Genomic DNA, 23447 nt, shown 5'->3' on the forward strand with positions numbered 1-23447 from the left:
AAAAAATCATATCTAAATTTGCCTGTGTGAGTGGATGGGTCCATTTGAAACACTTAGGTTAATGCAAAAAAAATCATATCGAGATAAAATGATGACTTAGGAAACCACAAAAGTCAGCTCTATATCCTTTAAACATTACCAGCAACCTCATCCCTGACCGAGTCATGGGCCACATCTCTCATCCAGTGTTATATATGTCTGTGATTTCGAATGCTTCTGCCATTTTCAAATTCACATACAGCAGCCTTTCTGGAATGCACAGCCACAAGCAAAGGGCAGAACTTTCCTGAGATAAAGGGCTACATCTACTGCAGAGATGACACTTTTCTTAGATGTTCAACCTGGTTGGCACAGTGGCCCACCCTGAATCCCAGGATCCAGGAAAGTGAGACAGGAAGAGAACAAATACAGCATAGTGAGTTCTAGGTCGGCCTATATAAAAAAAGCAACGATCTTGTAACAAAAACCAAAGCTATGGCAGCTATGGTGACATGTGCCTTTAATTCCAGCACTCAAGAGGGAGAGGCAGGCAGATCTCTGTGCATTCAAGGCCCCTGTCCTCCACATAGTGAGTGCCAGGCCCAGCAAGGCTACATAGTGAGACTATCTAAGCAAGCAAACAAACAAACCTTGAAGCAATATGGGATCAGGAGGTGGCTCAATGGGTCAAGAACTTGCTGTCCAAGCAAAGGGAGCAGAGTTCTGATCCCCAGAACTCATGCCAATGCCAGCAAGGCATGACTGGCTAGCAGAACTAGCCACAGAGGCCTGCTCTGGGTTTGACTAAGAGGTTTGCCTCCGTGAGGAGGGTGAAGTGAGCCAGAGTGATTTCTGACAACAAACCACCTTGTTCTTCACACACATGTACACAAGTGTATACACAGACAAATGCAAACATGCATGCACACACATATGCATATCACACACTCACAAAAATAAAAAAATAAAGCAAGCAAATAAAAAAATCTATCATGTAAAAATACAAAATGTTTTATCTATTTTTACTCATTTTATGTTCCGTTCTGTTTTTGTTTTTTTATGGGTCACTGACTGGATTTCTAAGTGTTTGATCTCTGCACCTCTTATTTTCCAAAAGTCTTGCAGTTTTAATGGCATAATTTTTCAAATAGCTCTAATAGTCACTAGGTGAACAAGTGGGATATTTTAATAAATAATAAACCTCATTTTACAGCTTTAAAAGTCACCTTAAAGGTGTTTATTCAATATACTTCAGAGAGCTTGTTAAAAAAAAAACAGTTCTCAATTATCTTAAATAAAAGCCATTCAGTATGCCAATCTATATATGGATGTCACTATAGTGAGGATTTATCATTTATCTTTTGAGGTAATTATGCAAATTACATTCAGTCTACGTATCCTGAGTTGGGAAGATGGTTTTTGTCTTTCTCCTCATTTGCAATCATGAGAAGATGGAGTGGAGCAAGAGCCACACTGGGCAGGTGAAAGCTGGTGGTCCCTTTACAGAAGAGAAGCTAGCTTTCTCCGTAGGCTCTCCCTTTTCCTTAACAAGGCTGTGCACAATACAGTCAGCACATTCCCAGAGCTTCTGCCATCTCTCCCTTGGGAGATCTCAACAAATACGGGGAAAAACAACTTCAAACAATGAAAAGCCTGTACCGCTTTGTTCTATTTCTTCTTCTTCATGCTTCCTCATTTTCAAACCTGTCTTCTCCTCTCGTGTTTCCAAAGGACACTGCCCTTTCCTCACACTTCGTTGGTGAAGTTACACGAGACAGATCCTGAAGAAATTAACCTTGAACTAGCTATTATTTCCCTAAGGACCAAGACATAGGAGGGCAAGGCTGGGACCAGGAAAGGATGGACCCCTGACAAAGGCAGCACATGGAAAATAAACGACAGAGAAGATTCTGGGCTGGGGGAGGGGGTGGTGGATTTCATTCTTCTCCAGTTCTTGACCCCTTTGGGGGTGGGGGGAATCACTCTCAAATGTCAATCTTTACTTCTGAGGAGATTTGATCAGGGTTTAGCCAGTCGGATCGTAGCAGGTAATCGCTGGATGCCAGCACTTGAGGGCTCATTCTCCAAATAAAAAATAACCCTGTCTCCTTTGTCGCGCAAACGCAAACTGTCATTGTGGCATGTCGACTTCAGAGCCACAGGTGGAAGACCGGAGGGAAGCGGCCCAGGGCTCCCAGCGGCCGGTCACAACACAGTTCTCAGAGCGCACCTGCACACACCCATGGGCACGCATTCAAGCCACAGGCTGTGGGTTCTGCTAATGTCCTTCCCTGCCCTCCTCCCTGCCCCACCTTGCTCGCTTTCCCTTTCCCCACCCCCAGCTCCTCGCCCCACACAATGAGATTTTTGTTTGCTTCGGTAGCATGTGACGGTAGAGTACCTGCTTTGCCTAACTCAGCGCGGCAGGTCTCTCGGGTAACAGGTGGCAACTGCCCCTGTTGGATGGTAGGTATAAAAAAAGAATGACCTCATAGGGGTGGAGCTCGGGGACTCCAGGTAGCAGTCACAGACAGGTAACCCTGCAGTGAAGCTGTGTCGTTAGAAGGGGGTCAGTTCATGCCGAGGTTCACTCTGAGGCGCTTAAGCAACCACCCATTGCCTGCAAAAGTCAAAAGTTTATCTCAGGGCCTCAGATGGAGCCCAGGGAAGCCACTGGGAAGGAAACCATGGCAAGCAAGAGAAAGAACCTGACCTTCTTGAGACCCAGGCTGTACATGCTGGAGAGGAGGAAGACAGACACTGTGGTGGACAGCAGTGTTCCTGGGGACCACTCTGGCACCTTGAGGAGGAGCCAGTCTGACAGGACCGAATACAGCCAGAAACTACAAGGTAACCAAAGGAAAGGAAGCTGCCGCAGGTGGCTCCCCTCGAGGTCTATGTTGGTGCGTTCCCATTTGCAGGGACACCAGAGACAGAGGAGAAAATCAGATCCAACTTTCCCTTCTCACAAAACAAGAAAATGAAATTGAAAGGGACTCATGAGACATAGAGACAATTTCTATGTTGAGAATCAGTGGTTAAAGAGCCGCCACTGAATTTTTCTTAATACCGTTCAATTTTCTCTGGTGAGAGTAATATTTTTTTCCCTCTACCTTCCTTGTTCCTCCTCCTTCCCCCATCCAACGTAAAAAGGGGGAAGGACTGGTACACATGTGATTTTAAAACCTCCAAGAGGCAGTTTACCCCGGTAGGTGGCTCTAAGATGTCACACCGTGAGCTCTAGCAAGGAAACTGTACTAAGCCATGATTGACGTTACCTTAGACAGGGCTGTGGAACTATAATCATGTCTGTGAAAACTAAGTAATGTTATAGTCAGTGGGATGCTCTGAAAGAATTCCTAAAAAATCACTTCAACGAGTGTGCCCTCAGAGTGGACTGAATAGCCTCCAAACGGGGCAGAGCTGTTCCGCACACGCAACATAGGAAATAACCACTTTACTTCTGCGATGGTGGTAAGATAATTTGGCACCATTATTATAGCACATCTTCCATATCTGGCCCTGAAGTCCTCTCTCCTCTCGACTCCCCTTCCCTCTAAAGGTCATTTGCTCCGGTAAGACTTCATTTGGTGTGACAGCAGGCGGAGATTTGTCTCCGCGGCTGCACCTGCCGTGTGAGCCTCCAGATCCTGTCTCTCCTGTTTGGTGCACAAAGCGGGCAGGAAGTCCCCCCAGCCCACTGCGACTTGTCATTTTAGACTTCAAAACTGCAACAACACTAAAGGACCAATGGGACACACTTGGGAGCGGAGCGCCTTCCTCGGAAACAAGCTTAGACTTGGTTATGCAAATTAATCAGCTCAAATGCATTTAAATTAAACGTTTAAAAACTCTAACTGGGGCCTAATGCCTTTTGAAAACTCTGCATGGCTCAACCCTAAATTGCAATGTCGGTCTTTATCCTTAAAGAAGCGATGTTTAATGAGGAATAGTATTTGATCCTTCCAGGCAAGGTGGGGAAGAGTGCAAATTTTAGTCACGCACACTTGGTTTCCAATTATGACTTTTCAATTTACTACATACAAGATTTTGAAGAAAGATGTCTTAAAATTTCTGAGCTCCAGCTTTCTTAGTTTTGAACGTGAGATTAATGATATCTGTCATATAGTGTTGAAGATCGAATTAGACAATTACAGAAACCTCTAGTACCTTGGCTGACAGATATCATATGCTCTGTAAATAAGAACAATAGTTATTTTCAATTTCAAGACCATTGGGTACCATACTAAAGGCCAAGCAGGATATTTACCCAAACTTTTATGTCTATGCTTTCGAACTTCTTTGTGTTCCTTGATAAAGATAGGTCACACAGGAATTCAGAAGTCCCCCACACTGTTCCCAGCAATGCCTCTTCCATCACTTTCACTAATCCAGCATCTTTCTGCCTCAGACTTTCCATCAGAAAAATAAGTTAGGAATAATTTTGGAACTTACTAAATTTTGCCCTTCTCTTCCTAACTGTATTCAACAATATAGGCCAACGGCCACAACACCCAGTGGGCGTTTGTTAGTCACTCTGTCAAAGTCCGCAGGCTGCTTACACACTCATTTGGTTTGTGAGTTTTGTCTTTTCTGCTGGATGTTGTCTTTGAAAATGTAAAGAAGACTCAGAGTTCACCCATGTTCCTAGAAGTACTTCTGGCTGGGAATCACCAGGGAGTGTAGAGGTCACATCAGAGCCATAACTTAGCTGGATTTCTGAGAAGAAACATCTTTAGCTGTAATCCAGTAAAACCTAAATTCCAATGCCTAAGGGAACATTCAGCATTCATTTACAGCAGATGCTTTGGCAGTGGTGGGAGGCGTTTCCTCTGCTATGTTCAAGGCAGGCAGCTCTCTGGGTTTTCCGTCTGGTTTGTTCAATGCCCACCATGGACTGTGGTCAGGTGACTCCCACATCTCTCCCTTATTGAAATGGCAAAGGTTTGGCCTCCATCTCTGCTGGGACTGGTAGTCCCCAGGAGGAATTTTAAAAAGGCAACCTGGACTGGATTGAGCCCCAGAAAGATGGTCCAAAATGATTTTGAGGTCAGGATGCTTTCGAAGACTGGAATTTCCAGTACTCGTACAGATCTCAATTCATTCAGGCAGTTGTTTTCAGTGGTGTGTTGTTATTTGAGTAATTCACTGCTCCAGTTCTCTGGGGAAGCCAGCTCGTTGGTCCTGAAAAACGGACCTTTCTCCGGTGTCTGGGAGCTTACCTTTTAATTCACACGAGGCAGCCTTCCTGTTGTTGTTCTTTTTTTAATTTTTATAATGTTTTAGCTGATTAAATTTTAAGTTGCAATAATATTTTTTTTTCAAATGAAGCTTTTCATAAAAACTACGGGATCAGGGCCACAGAAAACATCTCTAAAGGTGATATTCTAAAGATCTTGTAGAAGGTCGTCTTCCCAGCCATTCCTCCTGATACACTTTTGGCTGTGCAGGGATAGCTGGATGCTAAACCCAGCACTGGGTTTCTTTACCTCTATACCAGACTATTCAGTGAATCGGTTGGTCATATATGTTATATGTCGGGTCTTGTCTTAATGCTAAGCCAAAGCACAAGAATAATGTTATTTAAAAAAAAGAAAAGAACATATTTTACTCCTCAAAGCCTTGGAGTCTGCCTGAGAAAGATAAGAAAGGCAAACAAACAGATGCAAAACAGCAGCTTGGTGGAAGTAGGGGCTGGATCAAAGGTTCCGAACAACCACTGGGTGGAGGAAGTTCTTAGGTCTCTAAGACGTGATAAGCTGGAGATAGGGAGAAAGTACAGATGGGAAGCAGGGGCATTTTAACTTCTCCACTATGCTTCATCTGAAATCTACTGTTCTTCCTTATTGCTTATATCGACTCTCCCCTCTCCAATCCCTGACCCTACCCATACTCCACGAAAGAGACTTGCTTTGTTAATTGTCCCATTTCTGCACGTGGAGTCAGGCCCAGCACAAATAACTACTCGATTGTATTGACCTAGTCAGTAACTATTCAATAGAAGAAATGATTTGAATGTTCTGACCCATGCAGGCAAAGGACGTGAGCAGACCCCAAAGCCTGAATAAAGCTTAGGCGTGCGCCTTCATACGGGACGGTTCATACCTCCAGCCATCAATATGATTGTTCATTCAAACAAAACATGTGGATGTACAGAATTGCACACATAATGACTACATTTTGGTGGCGGTCTATCTCGTGTCTCACTCTGCGCGGTAGAGTACAGTGACTATACTTTGTTCACCCTTCTCCCATTCCTTACAGTCATACATCCCACCTTTCAGATTAGCTAGCTTCCTTATTCCCATCCTACTGAGGGTCTTAGACGAAACATCAGGGGGAGCTTAAAGTTAAGATGTAAAAATTTAGGATTTCAAATATCATTACCCGTATTAACTCTATTTGAATTAAGCATGACTTGGTTCTATACACCTGCATGCGTAGCTATCTATATAAAAAATACATGGACATGTGTGTGCACTCGAGATATTTCTGCACCGCTTAAGATTTTTATTAAAATGTTAGTGACTGAGGTTTTGCGGTCTTGTCTGAAACCATAACGATTGATGTTACGGATGAAGTTTCTGCCCCTCAGACCACATGTTTTTACACATAAACCCAAACTTTCGCAGCAATACTTAGTCCAAAAAATGATATTTAGAAATGAGACCTTTGGGAAGTAATCAGATCCTGGACAAGAACCGTAATAAATGGAACTGATATCTTCAAAAGACACTCAAGAAGCTTTCTTTCCTCTTTGCTGCCATTGGTATAGACACCTGTAAACCAGGAAGGAAGCCCTCATCAGAAATCAGGTCTGCTAGGAACTTGACCTTGGATTTCACAGCCAGTAGAATGGTGAGGAACAAAAACTTGTCCCCTTATGCCACACAATCTATAATACAAGCTTAGAAAAGCTATAACTGACCAGCAGTGTTTTCACCCTCTGGTTAGTTTCTATGGTTGGTAAATGTTTTTGTTAATCAAGCAGTCTCTGAGAATGGACGTAAATAGAAAAAAATGCCATTATCTCTGATAACAGGAGTCAAAACTTATACTCTTAGCAGGGCCGATGGCATCTTATTCCCGTCCTTCTTTTATTATATTTCATTCCTTCCTCAGAAAAGAAAAGTTCTCTTACCACTGAGAAGGAACTAGTAGGTTTTCCTGTAAAATCCTAAGGTTTTGGTACTCTGATGTTAATAAAACAAACTTCCCTAAGGCACACACTTCATACAGATTGCAAAATACGAACACACCCGACTCAACTGAATAGTTGAACTTGGCCAAATTATGAGTCCACTCAATGTATGGTGTTTCTAAAGGTTAATCTGGAAGTGAGTAGGAGCAACTTGCAAGGAAAGACTTGTGACTGTTTTGCTCCAGGCCTCGTGGAGGAGTCCATGAAAGGAAAGGCTATTCTACCTATGTGTTTCTAAGCCAGAGCCATGCTGATTCCTGTCAGATCCTTCTGTCACCTCCAAACACCATTTGCTAAAGACAATGCTACAGAACTAGGAACCTGACACCTGCCAAAAGAGGTGTGTGATTGTTTGGAGAACAAACCCTGAAAAGAAAGTCTAACTGTTTCCAGTAGTTTCTGTCTCATTCATGCTTAACAACCAAATGGAAGTGCATTCCAGTGCCTCCTTTTTAACCACCAAATGGAGGTGCATTCCAGTGCCTCCTTTTTAACCACCAAATGGAAGTGCATTCCAGTGCCTCCTTTTTCAGCAGAGAGTCAAGGTGTCCTACAGGTGTTAGAAAATTTGTTTGAAATCCCCAGCCACGGAAGGCAGTGACTCCAACATAACCCCAGGAGATGGGCAAAAACCACTCCTCCTGTGTTGATCAGGGCTGGTTTTTCTGTAACTTTCCTAAAGACGGAAGGTATTATTTCTAGTTGTGTGGTTTTTCTTATCCATAAAAACCAGAACTTCACCAGGGCGTGAAATGTGGAAACAAGTGGTGAGAGAGAATGAAAGGAAAGAAGAGAGACGCTGGGGGGAGGGGATGCCAGATATGAAAATAAATGTATATAAAAATAGGGACAGAACTGGGGAACAGACTAGAAAGAGATAGGGCTCGATTAATGTTCATGTTTTGTAGTTTCTCATGGGGGACGGCAGCCGGTAAACAATGACACATACATAGACTTATTAATTATGAAAGTATGGCCTTAGCTTAGGCTTTTTCTAACAAGCTCTTACAAATTAATTAACATGTTTCTTTTAATCTATGTTCTATCACATGGCTCAGTTACCTTTCCTCTGTTCCAATGCCTGACCTGCTTTGCATCACACTGACTCTTCCCACGGGCCTAGATTCGTCCTGCTGACTTCCGCTCTCTCTGCCCAGAAGTCCCGCCTATTCTCTTCCTGCCTGGCTATTGGTCATTTAGCTCATTGTTAAACCAATCAGACGGCGCCTTGGCAAAGACACATCTTCATGATGGAAACAAATATTCCACGACAATCTTTACCTCTGCTAGTATAGAAGTTTTTTTTTAAAATGTCTGTTTATAGAATTCTATTTCCAAGCTGGCACCATCATATTAACGTCAGTTCTTTTGTAAGGGTTGGTTTTTTTGGGGAAAGTGGGATTATCATAATAACACTGAACACGTACGGTCTCAGGTGAAAGTTGAGTGTCGCTGGTTGTGCACTCCTGAGTTTCAAGGACTCTCCACTTCAGGAGAGTCCTTGGTATCAAGGTTACTGCCTGTTAGGCTGCCTTATTCCCCCACGGAGACTGTATCTGGAACCTTGGAATTTTCTGATGCACAGTCTTCAACACTGGCTGTAGGCTTGCTTTGGCCTGTTCCTATCCCATTTTCCTATGGGTGGATTTATGCTGTGTTTTCATTTAGTCCTGAGAGGTAACTGATTATGGAAAAATTCTTGAACTGATCAAACTGGAGTATTTGTATCATGCCTAGGATGCCCTTGGTAGATGGTAGGCCTAAAAGTGCAAGATTAAGTTTACAAGTCTTAAGACTAGGTAGGAGTGCGTGTGCCCCTCCATTGATCTGAATTCTGGCATGACACTCTTACAGATCTGAGAAATCTAAGCTTGAACTTAGTTTTCAGATTGTTATGAAGGTATCCTTGTCAAAAAAAAAAAAGAAAGCTACATCACTTTTCATTTGACAGTTGGCCAGCTGTGCTTATAACTTTTAGATATGTGGGCATGGCATGCCAGAAGCATTTGTACCCTTGCACCGGGTTGCTGGAGAAGGGCAGGAATGAATTTGGGGCTGTGACATACCTCCTGCATCTGATCTTCCCTCTATGCAGGATCCTGCAAAGCAAGAGGAAAGTGAAATGGAGGGAAGAGAGAAAAAGTGAGCGCCATTACCCACCAGGGTGATGCCAGCAAAGGACTTCCACACACCAGCACATAATCCCGAATCTTTGCACTTCTGGTTTTGTAGTTGAAAATGTAGATGGTAAAACTTGGGGTTTTGGAAAACAGAATACAGCCAGTTAAGTAACTTGCCAGACATTTTACTGATACCATGTTAAAGCAATTTGGTGTTTACTGCATGTCTTTTACCATGTGGTGACATTCTTCTGCTCTTGTGACACAGCTTGACTGGCCAGCTTTTGCTTGGAAACGCACATTCTTTCTTCCACAACGTGTCCTAGCCAGTTTTGCTGTTTTTAAAAATAATTCTTATTGCTGCTGTTTTTCAGGGACTAAAATGGCAAAATTAGGCCAAGCAAGTCTTCCTCTCGTAGTGGGAGCTTAATGGTCCCAATTTTCTGCTTCGTTGAACACCTTCACGCTCTTCTTTACTTTTGATGCCCATCATCCTTTATTTTCCTCTCCATAAAATGCATCATACATCTGAGAGGCTGAAAGCCCTAGTTTGTAGCAAAGGTGGAGAAGACACCACCGTTACAAATGAAAGTATGTTGTTAGCAGGATATGGTGGCATATCTTTAATCCCAGTCCTCAGGAGGCAGAAGCAGGCAGATCTCTATGAGTTCAACACCTAGCATCGCTGTCTAGGACATCCAGGGCTGCACAGAGAGGTCCTGTCTCACGAAACAAAACAAAATAAAGCAAGCAAACAAAACTATGGAGTTGTCATTCAGACATTAGCAGTTCTGTGTATGGGTGGGTGAGACTGTAATAGAATCCTACAAAGTCAGCCTGAATCCTGAGCTGCAAACGTGAATGCAGCAGGAAAACAGAGCCTGTGATTAAAAGCCTTTGTACGAGGGGATCTGGAGCAATTTCTCCCTTGATTAGTGAATCAGGGAAGAGCAATTCTGGGGAAGCTGCACATGGCAGAGAATGCCTGGATCTCTCTGGCTATCTCAGGGAGCTGTGACTTGAGGAGGCTGAAAGGCCATACCATCTCGCTGCCAGTCTAGGTGTCTGAGTAAGAAATTGTTTTTCCCTGAATGCTTCTTGATGTTAGGTCTCTAATGTCAGTACTAAAAAAAAAAAAAAAAAAAAAAAAAAAAAAAAAAAAAAAAAAAAAAGAGCTGTCACGGATTTCTGCTTCTGTATTGGTTATGAAATGGCTGATTGAAGGTATTGTTTACCTTCAGTGCAGCCCTGATTTTACTCAGGGAAAAACAGCGAGTCCCTCGAAGAATTCGAAGGTGTCTCCTCCCACACAAGTGCCAGCAATTTTCTATGATCAGCAATCAGAAATGTAGAGTTAAACACGCACCTGTTTCCTGGCTGGGAACGAGGCCTTTGCTCACGCTGAAAGTTTCTTTCCTTAAATCCCTGGAGGTCTGGATCCTCCTCACTGAGGTCTCTGCACCCTCCACAATCCTCCCCCCCCGCCACCAAGGTCCCTGTCTACATTGGCACGGAAAGGAAATACCATTCCTCTGCCCTCTTAGAATCTGTGGATGGGGATGGTGAAATGAATTGACAAAAAGGCAGATTGACTGGGAGAAAAGCGACAGCTTTTATTTGAAATCTGTTTCTCTTATTTGACTCAAAGTACTTTATAGAGAAAAGCAACCATCCCAAAGACACAGATGAACCTGGAGTTCTGTACTGTAGAAAAACCGCCGGCAAGAAATTGAGGAAGGCTGTAGGTTTTTCAAGAAGGGATGTTGTCTGCCTCCACTGACCGGAGCTCTATTCTTCCTGACCCAGCCAGCCCCTCTCCGCGTGGAAATTTGTGTTTTACTTTTAGAGTGAAAAAAAAAAAAAAACAAGAGAGACAGAGCCCTTCCTGCAGCTGCCATTCCCAGACACCTTCAGCTCAGAATAATCCATACAGGAAATCGCTTGTGGAGGGGTGTGTTCTGTTCCTTCAGTGATCATCTCTGATCCTGAATTCAGGATCCTTCATCTCTGAATTCACATATTTATACCAACCTCCTCTCTTTTTCCTACTTAGATATAATTCCTCTTGGGAGTAGAAACTTAGGCCTACTTTAGTATTTAAGGGGTGCCTGATATTTGGTGTGCACTCCCTCCCCTGAATTGTTGTCCATGTAATGATTTAAAAGTATTTAATGGTTAACTGCAGCTGTATTGATTCGTATGACTGGTGCATTTCTGTAATTCCAATTTTCCTAGTATCTAATGGTAGCCAACTTTTGCAGCTACGTTATTTTGTTTTTCTGTAGCAGAGGAAAGATAACAGACATCAAGAGATTGAAGAAGAAAATACAATTGACTGCTATCATAACCTTTGCCCCAACTAAGTCTTTATGACATCAGAGGCACACAAAAAGCAACGCAGAAGCTGTGATAGGAAAAAGTTTAATTGCACCTCTAAGATGTAGGTGGGGTGGGTGCAGAACAAAACAGTGAAATAAGAAGCCTTTTAGGATTTTCAGGGGTGGGGCACTCAGAGTGATTAAACATATCCTATGATTTGAAACAAGGTGATAAATACATACTGATTTTCTTCTTTGAGTGTTGAAAATGGAAGGTACCCAGACACCCGCTGAATATTTGCGTTTGTCACTTAGCTGGTCACACAACTAGTAAGTGGTGAAATCAGTTCTTCTGAGTGCCCTGTGTTCAGGTCACTGTGTGTGTGTGTGTGTGTATGTGTGTAAATTAACTGCATTCTTCTTTGTTCTCTCCTTAGTCTTCAGTAGTCATACCTGTTTTCTGTTTTTTTTTTTCTTAAGGGAATGACCAATCTTGACAATGTTTTGAAAAATGTTCAAAAGTCCTTAGATCCTCTGATTTACAAGGACGTTCACTGCCACCTTTAAGCAAACCATGAGCACGTATTTTCGAGGACTGTTTCATTTTACACTTGCAAGAAAACGTTTTACATACATGTAAATAAAGAAGATCTGTGTGCACAGCGAAAAAAGTCAGCACGTCCTAGAATAACTGGAATAGTCTACCTTAAACCCTAGCATGAATTACTGGAGCTGGTCTGAGCTGCTGAACAGCACTAACCCCACAGAACACAGCTCAATAAGAATGCTTGCTGGAAGACAGCCAGGATGTCTACTCATGGTGCTTCTATCCAAAGAGTCCATGTTGTCTTTGTTAATTAGCCCCAAAGAGGGACAAGTGCCAGGCTCTTGGTTCAGTCTTCAGCTCAAAAAAAAAAAATTAAAATTAAAATAAACTATTCAAAACTAAATATTTCTAAAAGTATAAGTTCACTTTATGCTTTAATCATTTAATTTTTAATATTTCTTTCTATATATGTCATATAAGGCCATAAATTTAGATTCTTTTTGATGAAGGAACAGTTGGAGAAAAAAAATCTATATTCCCCGAAAAAAGTGAAGTTTTACCACATTGCAGTTACATGAAATAACTTTTACACATTTTCTTTTTTCTAGTCTGGGGACTGAACCTAGGGTTTATGTATCCTAGGCTAATGCTCTACTCTGAGCTGTATACACATTTTCTTTTTAGTATGCAAAATATAACTTACACATCATTATATAAATTTGCATTAAAATTGTATTAATAAAATTTTTGAATGAGGAAAAACTAATCACAAAATTTCAAATCCTTACAGTTTTTGCTGTATGTTCTAAACTGTTTAAATTAAAAAACTAAAAATTTATTTTAAGATATTCAAACTGTAGTTTTGAACTTTTAGATTGTATTGAAATCTGTATGATAGCCGAGGACCTCATATTAGATCATGATGGGGGATATAACCCACAATATGTACACAATTATGCACATGTGCACTATACACATACATATACTGATGTATGGATCACTGTAGATGGTGCTTAGAATGCACAATCTACAATAAGTGATTAAATAGAACTTTAAAGAATCAATTTCCGTTAGTTGAAAGGAAAACAAATTCTGTTTTTTATTCTTCTGAAATCTATTGCAGTGATAATTAAATAGATAATGAAAGGCTAGGGATCTAGCTCAGTGATAAAATGTTCGTCTAACATATGTGTAGCCCTGAGTTCAGTCCCCAGGACAACACAAAGAACAGAGAGGAAAGAGAGAGAGAATAGAGAGGAAAATGACGTACCTCTACGTCTGATGCTTTGACAATGAGAAAGAGAAAGAGCAGGGCTGTGAAATGCTGGTTCTTTGGCATGACAGCCATTGCAACCATGAAAACACAGCAGCTGTGGTCGCCTGCACTGGGCCAGTACAGGAAAGGGTGTGTCATCAGTCAGACATGGGCTGGGGAGGCACTCACAGAGCCCTGCCTCTCTGTTCTGAACGTTATCTTTTGGTTCTTGGGGAGGAGAAGTCAATGTCTTCAGTTGTGTAGCTCAGGTGAGCCCAGCAGGCTCCACTGGGCAGTTCCAAACAATTGTAAGATAGATGGCCCTGGCTAAACTCAGTGGCTCACAAAATGAAACCAAAGGACATAAATACAAAAGTAGGCCTTGCATGGAATTGAGAGCAAACAGAGGTGGGAAAGAGACATGAGAGGAAGGAGTTGAGAATAACCAGAATGCTTTGTGTACAGGTATAAAGCAGCCAAATACAAATTTAACAAAAATTAGAATCTAAAAAAAAAGAGGGAATAAGCAATGATTCTCAAATGATTTTCTCACAGTTTATTCAAATTATTTTGCAGTGAATTTATTCAGGTATTCTAGGCAAAAGCAGAGGAGGGAGAGAAAGGAGGAGAGAAAGAAAGGAAGAAAAGAAAAAAGGAAGGAAAGAAAGAAAAGAATAGTTGATGTCAATCCTGTGACTGTTACAGAAACTCTGACTTGCTTTTCTGGAAGTTTCTATTTGAAACTCTGCTTCTAAGTGGCCCTCCGGTGACCTTCTCTCCCAGTGGCAGCTGTGACCGTGACCATTTCCTGATCATGTTCTGTCACAGCGTTCCACCACTCACTATCTGGCATGCCTTATTTCTCACCAGTGATTGTCTCACTCTTACTCGTTCACAACTAAAAGATGTTTCAAAAGACCAAGGCTTGCGCTTTGTGTTCCACTGCTGTGTCGCTATAATCAGAACCGAGTTCTCAGCAGTGCCATGGCTCACATTTGGGGAGAGAATATTCTCCATTGTCCTGTGAGGCCCCGTGCACTGTGGGACATAAGCAGCGTCCTCATCTTCTGTGGACTAGCTGCTAGAAGCTCTTCTTCACACCTCTCTGTTAGGACAACAAAAACAGACACAAATTGTTCACAAATGTTTCCTAAGAGGACGCATTGTCAAGCTAAGAGTCACTCACAGGCACCATGGGCACTCAATAAATATTTGTTGAACAAATGAGTATGTGGATAAAACTCAGTGCCTTACCCAGTCAAAACCCTATACACTCAACAATAAGACACATACAATGGGAAAAACTGAGCAAGGCAAGATTTACCTAACCACATTCTCACTCTGTTCAGAACTTAGAGCCTCCTTTTTCATTTGTCTTCTTCTACTAAGGCCGTGAAATAAAGACATTTCCAGAAAGTTCCCACCCATTTTTAGCTCCTAATTATCCTGGCTGTGCTATTCCACTCACTGTTAGGGCCTCTAAATTCAAACCCATACGACTTCGGTATTTTTCAAGCCTGTAAGTGTTGCTGAAATCCTTTTAGAAAGCCACATTGCTATCTTCTGCAGCAATTAGCAGTTGGAGGAAATAAATCAGAAGCCTTGTGAGTGAGGATAAAGTATTTTCCTCCCCTAGTAGTTGAGCTTTCAAAGTTGGAGCAGTGGAGGTTCATCTCTTCCATATTTTCTCTGAATACCTCCCTGGCTTCCCTCCAAAACCTGCCTGACACGCAATTATTTTCAACCTATTTCACAGAAGGCTCACTCCATTCATCTTCCTGTGGGTCAGATTTCCATTAGCTGATAAAAGAGTTTTACCGTGTGAAAATTATGCCCATAGGGTTCCATAGCATCCTGCCGAGTGCTTTTTGTTTATTTTGCTTTTGTATTTTGTGGGGTGTGGCAAACATGGGGAAAGGTTTGAAATAAGACCTGGGTTAAAGACCATTTATGATCATATCTGGGGAGGTGGCAAGGATCTAGTGAGAATAAAACTCTAGATTCAATAATGAGTGGACAACGAGAATTAGACTGATGCTGGTGCTGATGATGCTGATGATGCTGATGATGCCGATGGATAAGACGATGGTCTGACCTCCATTTCTGCCTTTGTTGCTTACGTGGCTTTCTTTGCTTTCTTTCTAAAAAAAAATGTATTTATGTTTGTTTTATATGTATTAGTGGGTGTCTGCATATATGTCCACCACGTGTGTTTCTGGTGTCCAAGGTGGCCAGAAGAGAGCACTGGAGTCCCTGGAACTGGAGTTGCAGATAGTTGTGAGGTAGCTGATGTGTATACTGGGAACGAAACTCTGGTCCTCCATTACAACAGCAAATACCCTTAACCGCTGAGCCGTCTCTCCAGCCTAGACTTGGATTTTCTAGAAATTAGTTTTGTTCTCTAAGTAAAGCATAGGACTAGGTACAACTGTCATCTTGTCTCCTCCTCATTATTTTCCTGTTCTTCCTTATTTGGTTTTATGGTCACACTACCTAGTCAACCAACTCAGAAATCTAAGCTTAGGCTTCACCCCTCCTTTAGCCTGCACTGATTGATAGGCCATACTAATTTCTTTCTAAGTGTCTCTTGATTTGTTCACTTCTTATCATTGTGATGGAAATAGACTACGCAGACTATTTAGCTGTGCAGTTAAATGGCTGCCGTTGCTTCCTTGCCTTTAGGCTTGATTGGAAACCTCTCCTCCCAAATATGGCAAAGTGACCTTGCCCCCCCCCCCAAAAAAACTTAATTGTATCACTGCTTTTTCCAATGATTTACTATTGTCATGGTTTGGGTATAAAGGGCCTATCCAAAAGGTATAGTGTTAAAGACTAGGTCCCCAGCTAGTAGAACCAGTCACTAAGAGGCTGTTGAATCCTGAATGCTCTGACTTCCCTGAGGAATCAATCCATTGATTGATTCATAATCTGATGATATTATTAACAGGAGGTGAGGTGAGCCTGATTGTTTACCAATCAGGTAGGTGGGTCACAGGGCATCTTGTCCTTGGCTTTTTCTAGTCCCTCTCTCTGCTTCCTTGGCTGTCCTGGGATGAGCTTCCCTACCCTACTGTGCTCTTCTGCCATTGTGCTCTGTCTACAGGCCCAGAGAGGATGGAGTCATCTAATCATGAACTGAGATAGACGCATAGTCATGATAAACATTTCCACTTTAAGTTGTTTTCCTTAGGTATTTTGGCACAGAAACCAAACACTAGTTAGCGCTTGCAGTATTTAAAAGTCTGAGATTTTTTAAGGATGCCTTTAGGATCTGTATCAACAGTCTCTGTAAACGTAGTGTCTTCTCGTGCCCCCTAACAACTACACTCCCCTCACGTGAAGGTGTTTCCCATCCTGATTTTCCGTCAAGCGCTATATACCCTGCTCCTTTAGCTAATGCCATCTCTTCTGTCCTAGGTACCTCTCAAGAGCCTGGCTTCGAGGCTGCGCTAGACTTCTTAGCCCAGGCCACAGCGAATGATAATTATTAATCTGTACGCTGTCTTTTGCCCCAATATTGACTGATGTTTCTAAATTGCAAAGTGATTGGTTTGCAGGCTCATTCTAGAATTGTTTTCTTCTTCATTTCATTTGTCTCATCCCAACTCTAATATAGCAGTAACGGCTTGGCAACTCGACTTTGTAAAATTGTTTCAAAGCATTAAATCAGTTATTATAGAAACACGCATGTTTTATCGCTCACATATTTTGCCAATTTATGTGTGTTTAGCTAAGCTAATGTAATTACAATAAAAATGCAGCCATGCAGTCAAGTTTGCTGCTGTACGCAACTAATTTTTGGGAAATGCAAAAAATTGACTATTAAGGGAAGTGCATAGACATCCCCATATGTTTTAGGGAGCGGAGGGAAAATGCTGACTTACCCAGTGACTTTAATAACCCATCATTACCTCTAGTTACCCAGTCTCCTGACAGCAAGGGCTGTTGCATTATTCATTACTACATTTATAACAGAACCTACTCAAATCCAATAGATAAGTTTTAAATTGATATTGAATGAGATGCAAAATTTCTTTAACTCTCCAAACTAAGTAATTTATAAAATTATTAACTTCAAATTCTGATACTTACTGATTTCATTTAGCTCTGAATACATTTGTGGTTATGATAAAATTATAAATTAATTTGAGGCTAGATGCTTTTGATATATTACACTTCTGGTCTGCAATCAAGTGACTGGAGAAGTTGTCTGATAAATAACTGCAAGAGGCGTGCATGTACCTGCCGTCTCTGGGATCAGGGGGCCAGAGGCTAAGAGCAGCTGTTATTACATAAGGCAGCGAACAAAATTTCAAGGTCAGAATGCAAAGTTTCCACTTTCAGTTCTCCTTTACTAAGTGACAAGTGACACAGTTATGAACATTAAAGTCCATGATGATTTGTTAGCAACCACTAATAATTAATGCCAGCAAGAGTATTAATTAATCGAAATGAATTACCACCCAGATGTCCCAGAGTAATAGTCAATGGTACCCAGCAGAGGCAGCCTTCTTCCTCCTCCTGCTGTTAAGCTTTCTTGAGAAGCAGGACATTCTCGGTAAATTCTCAGAAACCTCTTAGCACCGTCACTGGGCCTTGAGATAAATGGGAGATAATTGGAGTTTAAGAAGTCGGTCATTATTATGCTATAGCAAATGGCAAGTCAAGGCAAATTCCCGCCTCATTTGGATTCCGTCTGAATGATGACGTGCACATTAGGCCTGCCATGGAACTGGCTTTGTAGTCCTTGATAATTCTGCTTTTCCCAGCCGACGGGGAAATGTCCTTAGAGATGTACCATCTGTGCCCCTGTCCTTGGGTTCTTTCCCAGGTGTAGGTAGGCAGAAGGGCTCTATGTGCCATTCAGAACCAGTGACAGGTAATTTTTGATAAGATGAAGAACAAGCGACTCTTTTTGGAGGGCCGTCTGTGTGTCAGACATGGGCAATGTGATTGCCGTGCTTCCTCTCACCTCCCACAAGTCCCAGGCAGTGAGCTGTGGCTAAAATGACGGTTTCAAAGCCAGATGAAGAAACGGAGGTTCAAGCCTGGCCCCACCACTAAAAGCAGTGAGACGCTTGACAAGTGATTTCACCTCTATGTGTTTCCACTTCTGTCTGTTAAAAGGTAAGGAGCAAGCACATCCATCTTATGTGGCAAAGCTGGTACTTAAAAATGACATCTCGTTATCATCGCCGTTGCCAGCTTTTCTTAGTTCTCTTCTTGAGACGAAACAATTTAGTGACACCCCATGGCTTGGCTGGTGTCGCTAGCAGTGAGTGGTACTGTCGGTACTGACCTGTACATACTTCTGTCCAGCAAAATCCTACTGCATATGCACAGAGTATCACGATAGTAGCATTGCCAGACAGGGGTCTGAGCGAGAGAGCGCCAGCTGCAGAGCCCAGCGCATCTGGTTAGAACCCCAGTTCTTCAGTGTAATCTGGGAATCACTGGAGAAATTCTACTTATATTTATACTCTGTTTCTTCACCACTAAAATTAGCATATTTTTCCATTTTTTTGGTTGTAAGGATTATAGATTATGAATATTGGTCCTTCACAAATACTTGCAAATTGTTGTGTGCATTACAGGCATGCACAGTGTATTGTGAAAATTATAAGGAAATAACAATGGACAATGATTTAATATAACGAAAGCAATTTTAGATTGTTTTCATAAATAAAATATAGTGTGTGCATTCAATGAAATATTACTAAACCTTAAAAAGTAAGGCTTTTGATACACATTATGGCATAGTTGAGCCTTCAGGACATTATGCTCAGTGAAATAAGCCAGGGACCAAAGGAAAAATACTGTATAATTCCATTAAATTGAGGTACCCAGAGTGGTCCAACATGTAGACACAAAAGGCAGTATGGTGGAGGAGAAGAGAGAATGAGGAAGTGAGAGTTTCACCTTGGGGAGATGGACATGCTCTGGACACACACAGCAGGAATGATTACACACAACGGAACACATTTAATGCTGCCAAACTGCACTCTCCAAAACAGCACAGTGCCGTTTATATTATCCACATGCTGCTGCGATGAAAGAGATGGGATAAAGACATGTAACATTGAGAGGGGGCGAAACTGTAGGGAGTATTAAAATTATCATCACTCTCGGGCTCAAGTTATCCGCCTTTAGCAACTTACTGATGCTTTGTGTTGAATCTCACCAAGAAGCCACACTCCTCTCAACATTTTGTGAGACCAAAATGGTCCTCTTGTCCAGGAAGCATGTCTCTGAGGTGGCTGGTGAGTATCAATCAATGTGGCTCTCATTCTGACAGTACAGTCACAAGTCATGCTGCTGGACACCAAGCGAATGGCTTTATTATACACATTACCTTGAAATAACAGTTTTGCCGGGAAATTTGACGCAGCACACACAGCGCATGATAGAAGGCAGCCAGGCTCAAGGCTGCCAGTCAAGTGCGCGGCACATGAGGTCGCATGGAACAGCTGAGATGCAAGAATGTAATTAACTATGAAGGTCGTTCTTCACCAGGGCGCCGTCTGGAACAAAGCTGTGTTCGGTTATAAGGCTTACTCTATTTATACCTCACGTCTCCACTTTTATAAGCCACGCTCTCCGTGTGCTGTTTAGAAATCCTTTAAGATGTTATTTTTAAAGATGCAATCTATTATGTTTAAATTGCTGTGCTCCAAACTCAACCCAGCATCGTTTTGCGTTTTGAAACAGTCTCTGACATTGAAACCTCTTCCTTTTCAATTACTATAATACGTGTTTAATTGTAAGGAAATTTTAATATATCCAGAAAGCCTTGGATGCCTCTGTTCTCCTTCTGTTTTATGATCTCATTATGTGGTATGTCCCTTAATTAAAAAAAAAATCCTGGCAATGTCTAGAAAGATTAACATCATAACCATTTTAAATATACAGTTCAACGATGTTAAATATATCCATAATATTATAATGTCACCACCACTCACACCCAAAACCATTTTCATCTTGTGAAAGTGTAACCCTCTGGGTAGAGTGACAGGATGACTCAGGGGTTAGGAGTACTCACTGCTCCTCCAGAGGACCTGACTTTGGTTTCCAGTGCTCACAGCCTTAGCACAGAGCCATATGTCGAGCTCCAGGGAACCCAATGCTGTCTTCTGTCGTTCACAGGCATCTGCAGACATACCAACACACACTTACACGAAAGATAAAAATACTTTTTTAAAAGTGCAAAGAGAATGTTTCACTGATCCTGGCAACTATTCTCTTTCTAGCTCTGTGATTTCTGTTTGGTTTTGTGAGACAGGGTCTCACTGGGTAACTGGGGATGCCCTCAAAATCCCTCCTCTGCCTCCTGAGTGGTGCCACCACACCAGCTGTCTCTGGGGTCTTTAACTGCTTTGAGAACCTCAATTAAGGGACATCATATGCATTCAACCTTTTCTGCCTGGTTTGTTTCTCTTCACACAGTGTTCTCAACAGTCATGCATATTGTAATGAATGCCAGCATTTCCTTCTATCTGAAGGCTTAAGAATGTTCTGTTTAATGTGTTTGCTACAGTCTGCTTATCCATTAACTATTGCTGACCACTGATGTGGCCAGTGCTGCTATAAACTCGTGTACACAGACCTCTTGCACGCCGTGCTTTCTGTTAATGTAGAAACACACTCACAAGTGGAATTGCTGCTCTACATAGTAACCCATTGTTGATTGCTGGAAGAATCATCACACTGTTCACAGTGTCTGGATCATTGCTGCCTTTCCACCAGTTGTGTGGAAGAGTTCTAGATTCTCCACATCATTGCAGGGCTTGCTTGTGGTTTGTCTTTAGTAGCAATGCAGGATCCCACTGAGTGTGTCTTACTGTGTTTTATTTGCATTCCCTTCTTGATTAATAATGTTGGGAGTTTTTTCAGACACACACTGGCTGTGTATATTTGGAGAAATGTTTGGTCAAGTGTTTTGCCCATTTTGGATGATTATTTTTTTTATTTTTGTTGTTAAATTTCAGAAGTTCTTTACATGGTCTAGATGTTAATTTTTAAGCTTTGTCTCCCACCGTATGGGTAAAATTTTTAGTGCATTGATGCTATTCTTGCACAAATTTTAAAACTCTTCCTGAAGTTCAGTTACTTAAGTTCTCTTGTTGTTGTGGTTTTACCCTTTGGTGGCAGTATCAAAGTAATCACTGCCAAATGTATCACGAAAACTTTACGCTATATTTTCTTCTCAGAGTTTTACAACTAGAGGTTCAACTTAGAGGACTAAAGACTAAAATTTTATATAAATACTATCAAGTAAAGGTTTGATGTCATTTCTGCTTCTTCTAACACCATTTCCTGAAAAATAATTCTCTACTCTTGAATGATCTTGGTTTCCATGTAAATGGAAAGTCATTGACCACAAAGGAGATGGTTTATTTCTATCTTTATAATCTATTTTATTGTCTATATGTCTATCATTCTGGCATGGTTCCAATTAGTTTTGAAGTGCAAGAACTCCAGTTTTATTTTGATATTTCATGAATGGCTATGTCTCTACCCCTTTCAGTCACTTATTTGACAAAATAAGATTTGACAAAATAAGTCCCAGGTTAACAATTATTCAAAATTAATTGATTTCAACTAATGCAGAAAATAAAATGTGAAATTTTGAGCCCAAGTTAAAAATGCCAACTTTTTTATGTGTTTTCCATGAAAATTTAAAAAATTGATTAGTTCTTTGAAAACTTCATACATCGTATTTTGAACATAGCCCTCTCCCTCACCTCTTACCAGACCCAATTCCTCTTCCATACTCACAAAACTTCATGTTTAGTTCTTTTTAAATCCACCGAGTTCAATTTGTGTTGCCCATACACTCTAGGGTGTATGGCCATCTACTCGATCATGGTCTATCTACCAAGAGCCACACCATTAAAGAAAAAAAAAAGCTAACTCTCTGTCTTCAGCAGCTAACAATAGGGATTTATTTCATGTCTACTTCCCGCTGCATGCTGGGATTTTTGCTGGCTTGAGGTTGCATAGATCTTGTGCATAATGTCATAACCACTGTGAATTCGTATGTACAACTACCCCCATAGTGCCTAAAAATATTCTTTTGTTTTACACTACCTCTGACTCTTACACTCTTTCCTCCTCTTCCATAATGATTCTCCAACCTTGGGAAAAGTGGGTATGTTATAAATGTCTCATTTAGGTCTGAGCACTCTACAATCATTGAGCTTGGGCCAGCTGTGCATCTCTGTGTCAATCATCAGTTATGACAAAAGGAAGCTTCTAGAACAGGAATTGAGAGATGTGCTAACCTATAAGCAAAACACTGTTATACAGCCAGGCATGGTGGTGCATGTCTTTAATCCCAGCAACTTGGGAGGCAGAGGCAGGTGGCTCTCTGTGAGTTCCAGGACAGATTGCTCTACATAGTGAGTTCCAGGATAACCAGAGTTCTATAGTGCAACTTTGGTTTAGAAAAATAATTATAACAATGATGATGATGATAGTCATGAGGAGCCAGTTTAATTCTATGTCCATTTAGCAGAATAATAGTTGTCAGTTCTCTCCTAAAGCCTACAACCTTTATAGCCACAGGTTCTTGGCCAGGATAACACTGTGAGTTTGTGGGTTTCATCTTGTGGAACTGACCTTAAATCCAATCAGAAACTGGTGGTTACTTCCATGACATTCATGCTATTGTTGCACGAGTGTGCAGATCTTAACAGGCTGGTCATTATTGTAGTCCCCATGGTTCACACAGATGAACGAGATCGATGATTACTGTACTGACTGGTTTTGTGTGTCAACTTGACGCAAGCTAGTCATCAGAGACGAAGGAGCCTCAGTTGAGGAAAATCGTCCATAAGATCCAGCTGTAAGGTATTTTCTCAATTAGTGATCAGTGGAGGAAGACCCAGCCAATGGTGGTCAGTACCATCTCTGGTTGGTGGTGCTGGGTTCTATTAAAAATAAGCAGGCTGAGCAAGCCAGTAAGCAGCTCTCCTCCCTGGCCTCTGCATCAGCTCATGCCTTCAGGTTCCAGCCCTGTATGAGTTCC

General features: G+C 41.6%; 1 protein-coding gene across 2 annotated transcripts in view; it reads left to right on the plus strand.

Annotated features, from left to right (window-relative positions):
• The first annotated feature begins 2482 nt into the window (after positions 1-2482).
• The window catches only part of Arhgef38 (Rho guanine nucleotide exchange factor 38), a 103166-nt gene continuing 82201 nt past the window's right edge, over positions 2483-23447 (plus strand). For both annotated transcript variants that reach the window (XM_085677698.2, XM_048456751.3), the window contains exon 1: positions 2483-2829. In XM_085677698.2, the coding sequence (XP_085533824.2) occupies positions 2634-2829 (196 nt within the window). In that variant the 5' untranslated portion in view covers positions 2483-2633. The remainder of the gene's footprint in view (positions 2830-23447) is intronic.

Source organism: Myodes glareolus, chromosome 17 (assembly GCF_982192425.1).
Source record: "Myodes glareolus chromosome 17, mMyoGla1.1, whole genome shotgun sequence".
Classification (NCBI taxonomy): Eukaryota; Metazoa; Chordata; class Mammalia; order Rodentia; family Cricetidae; genus Myodes; species Myodes glareolus.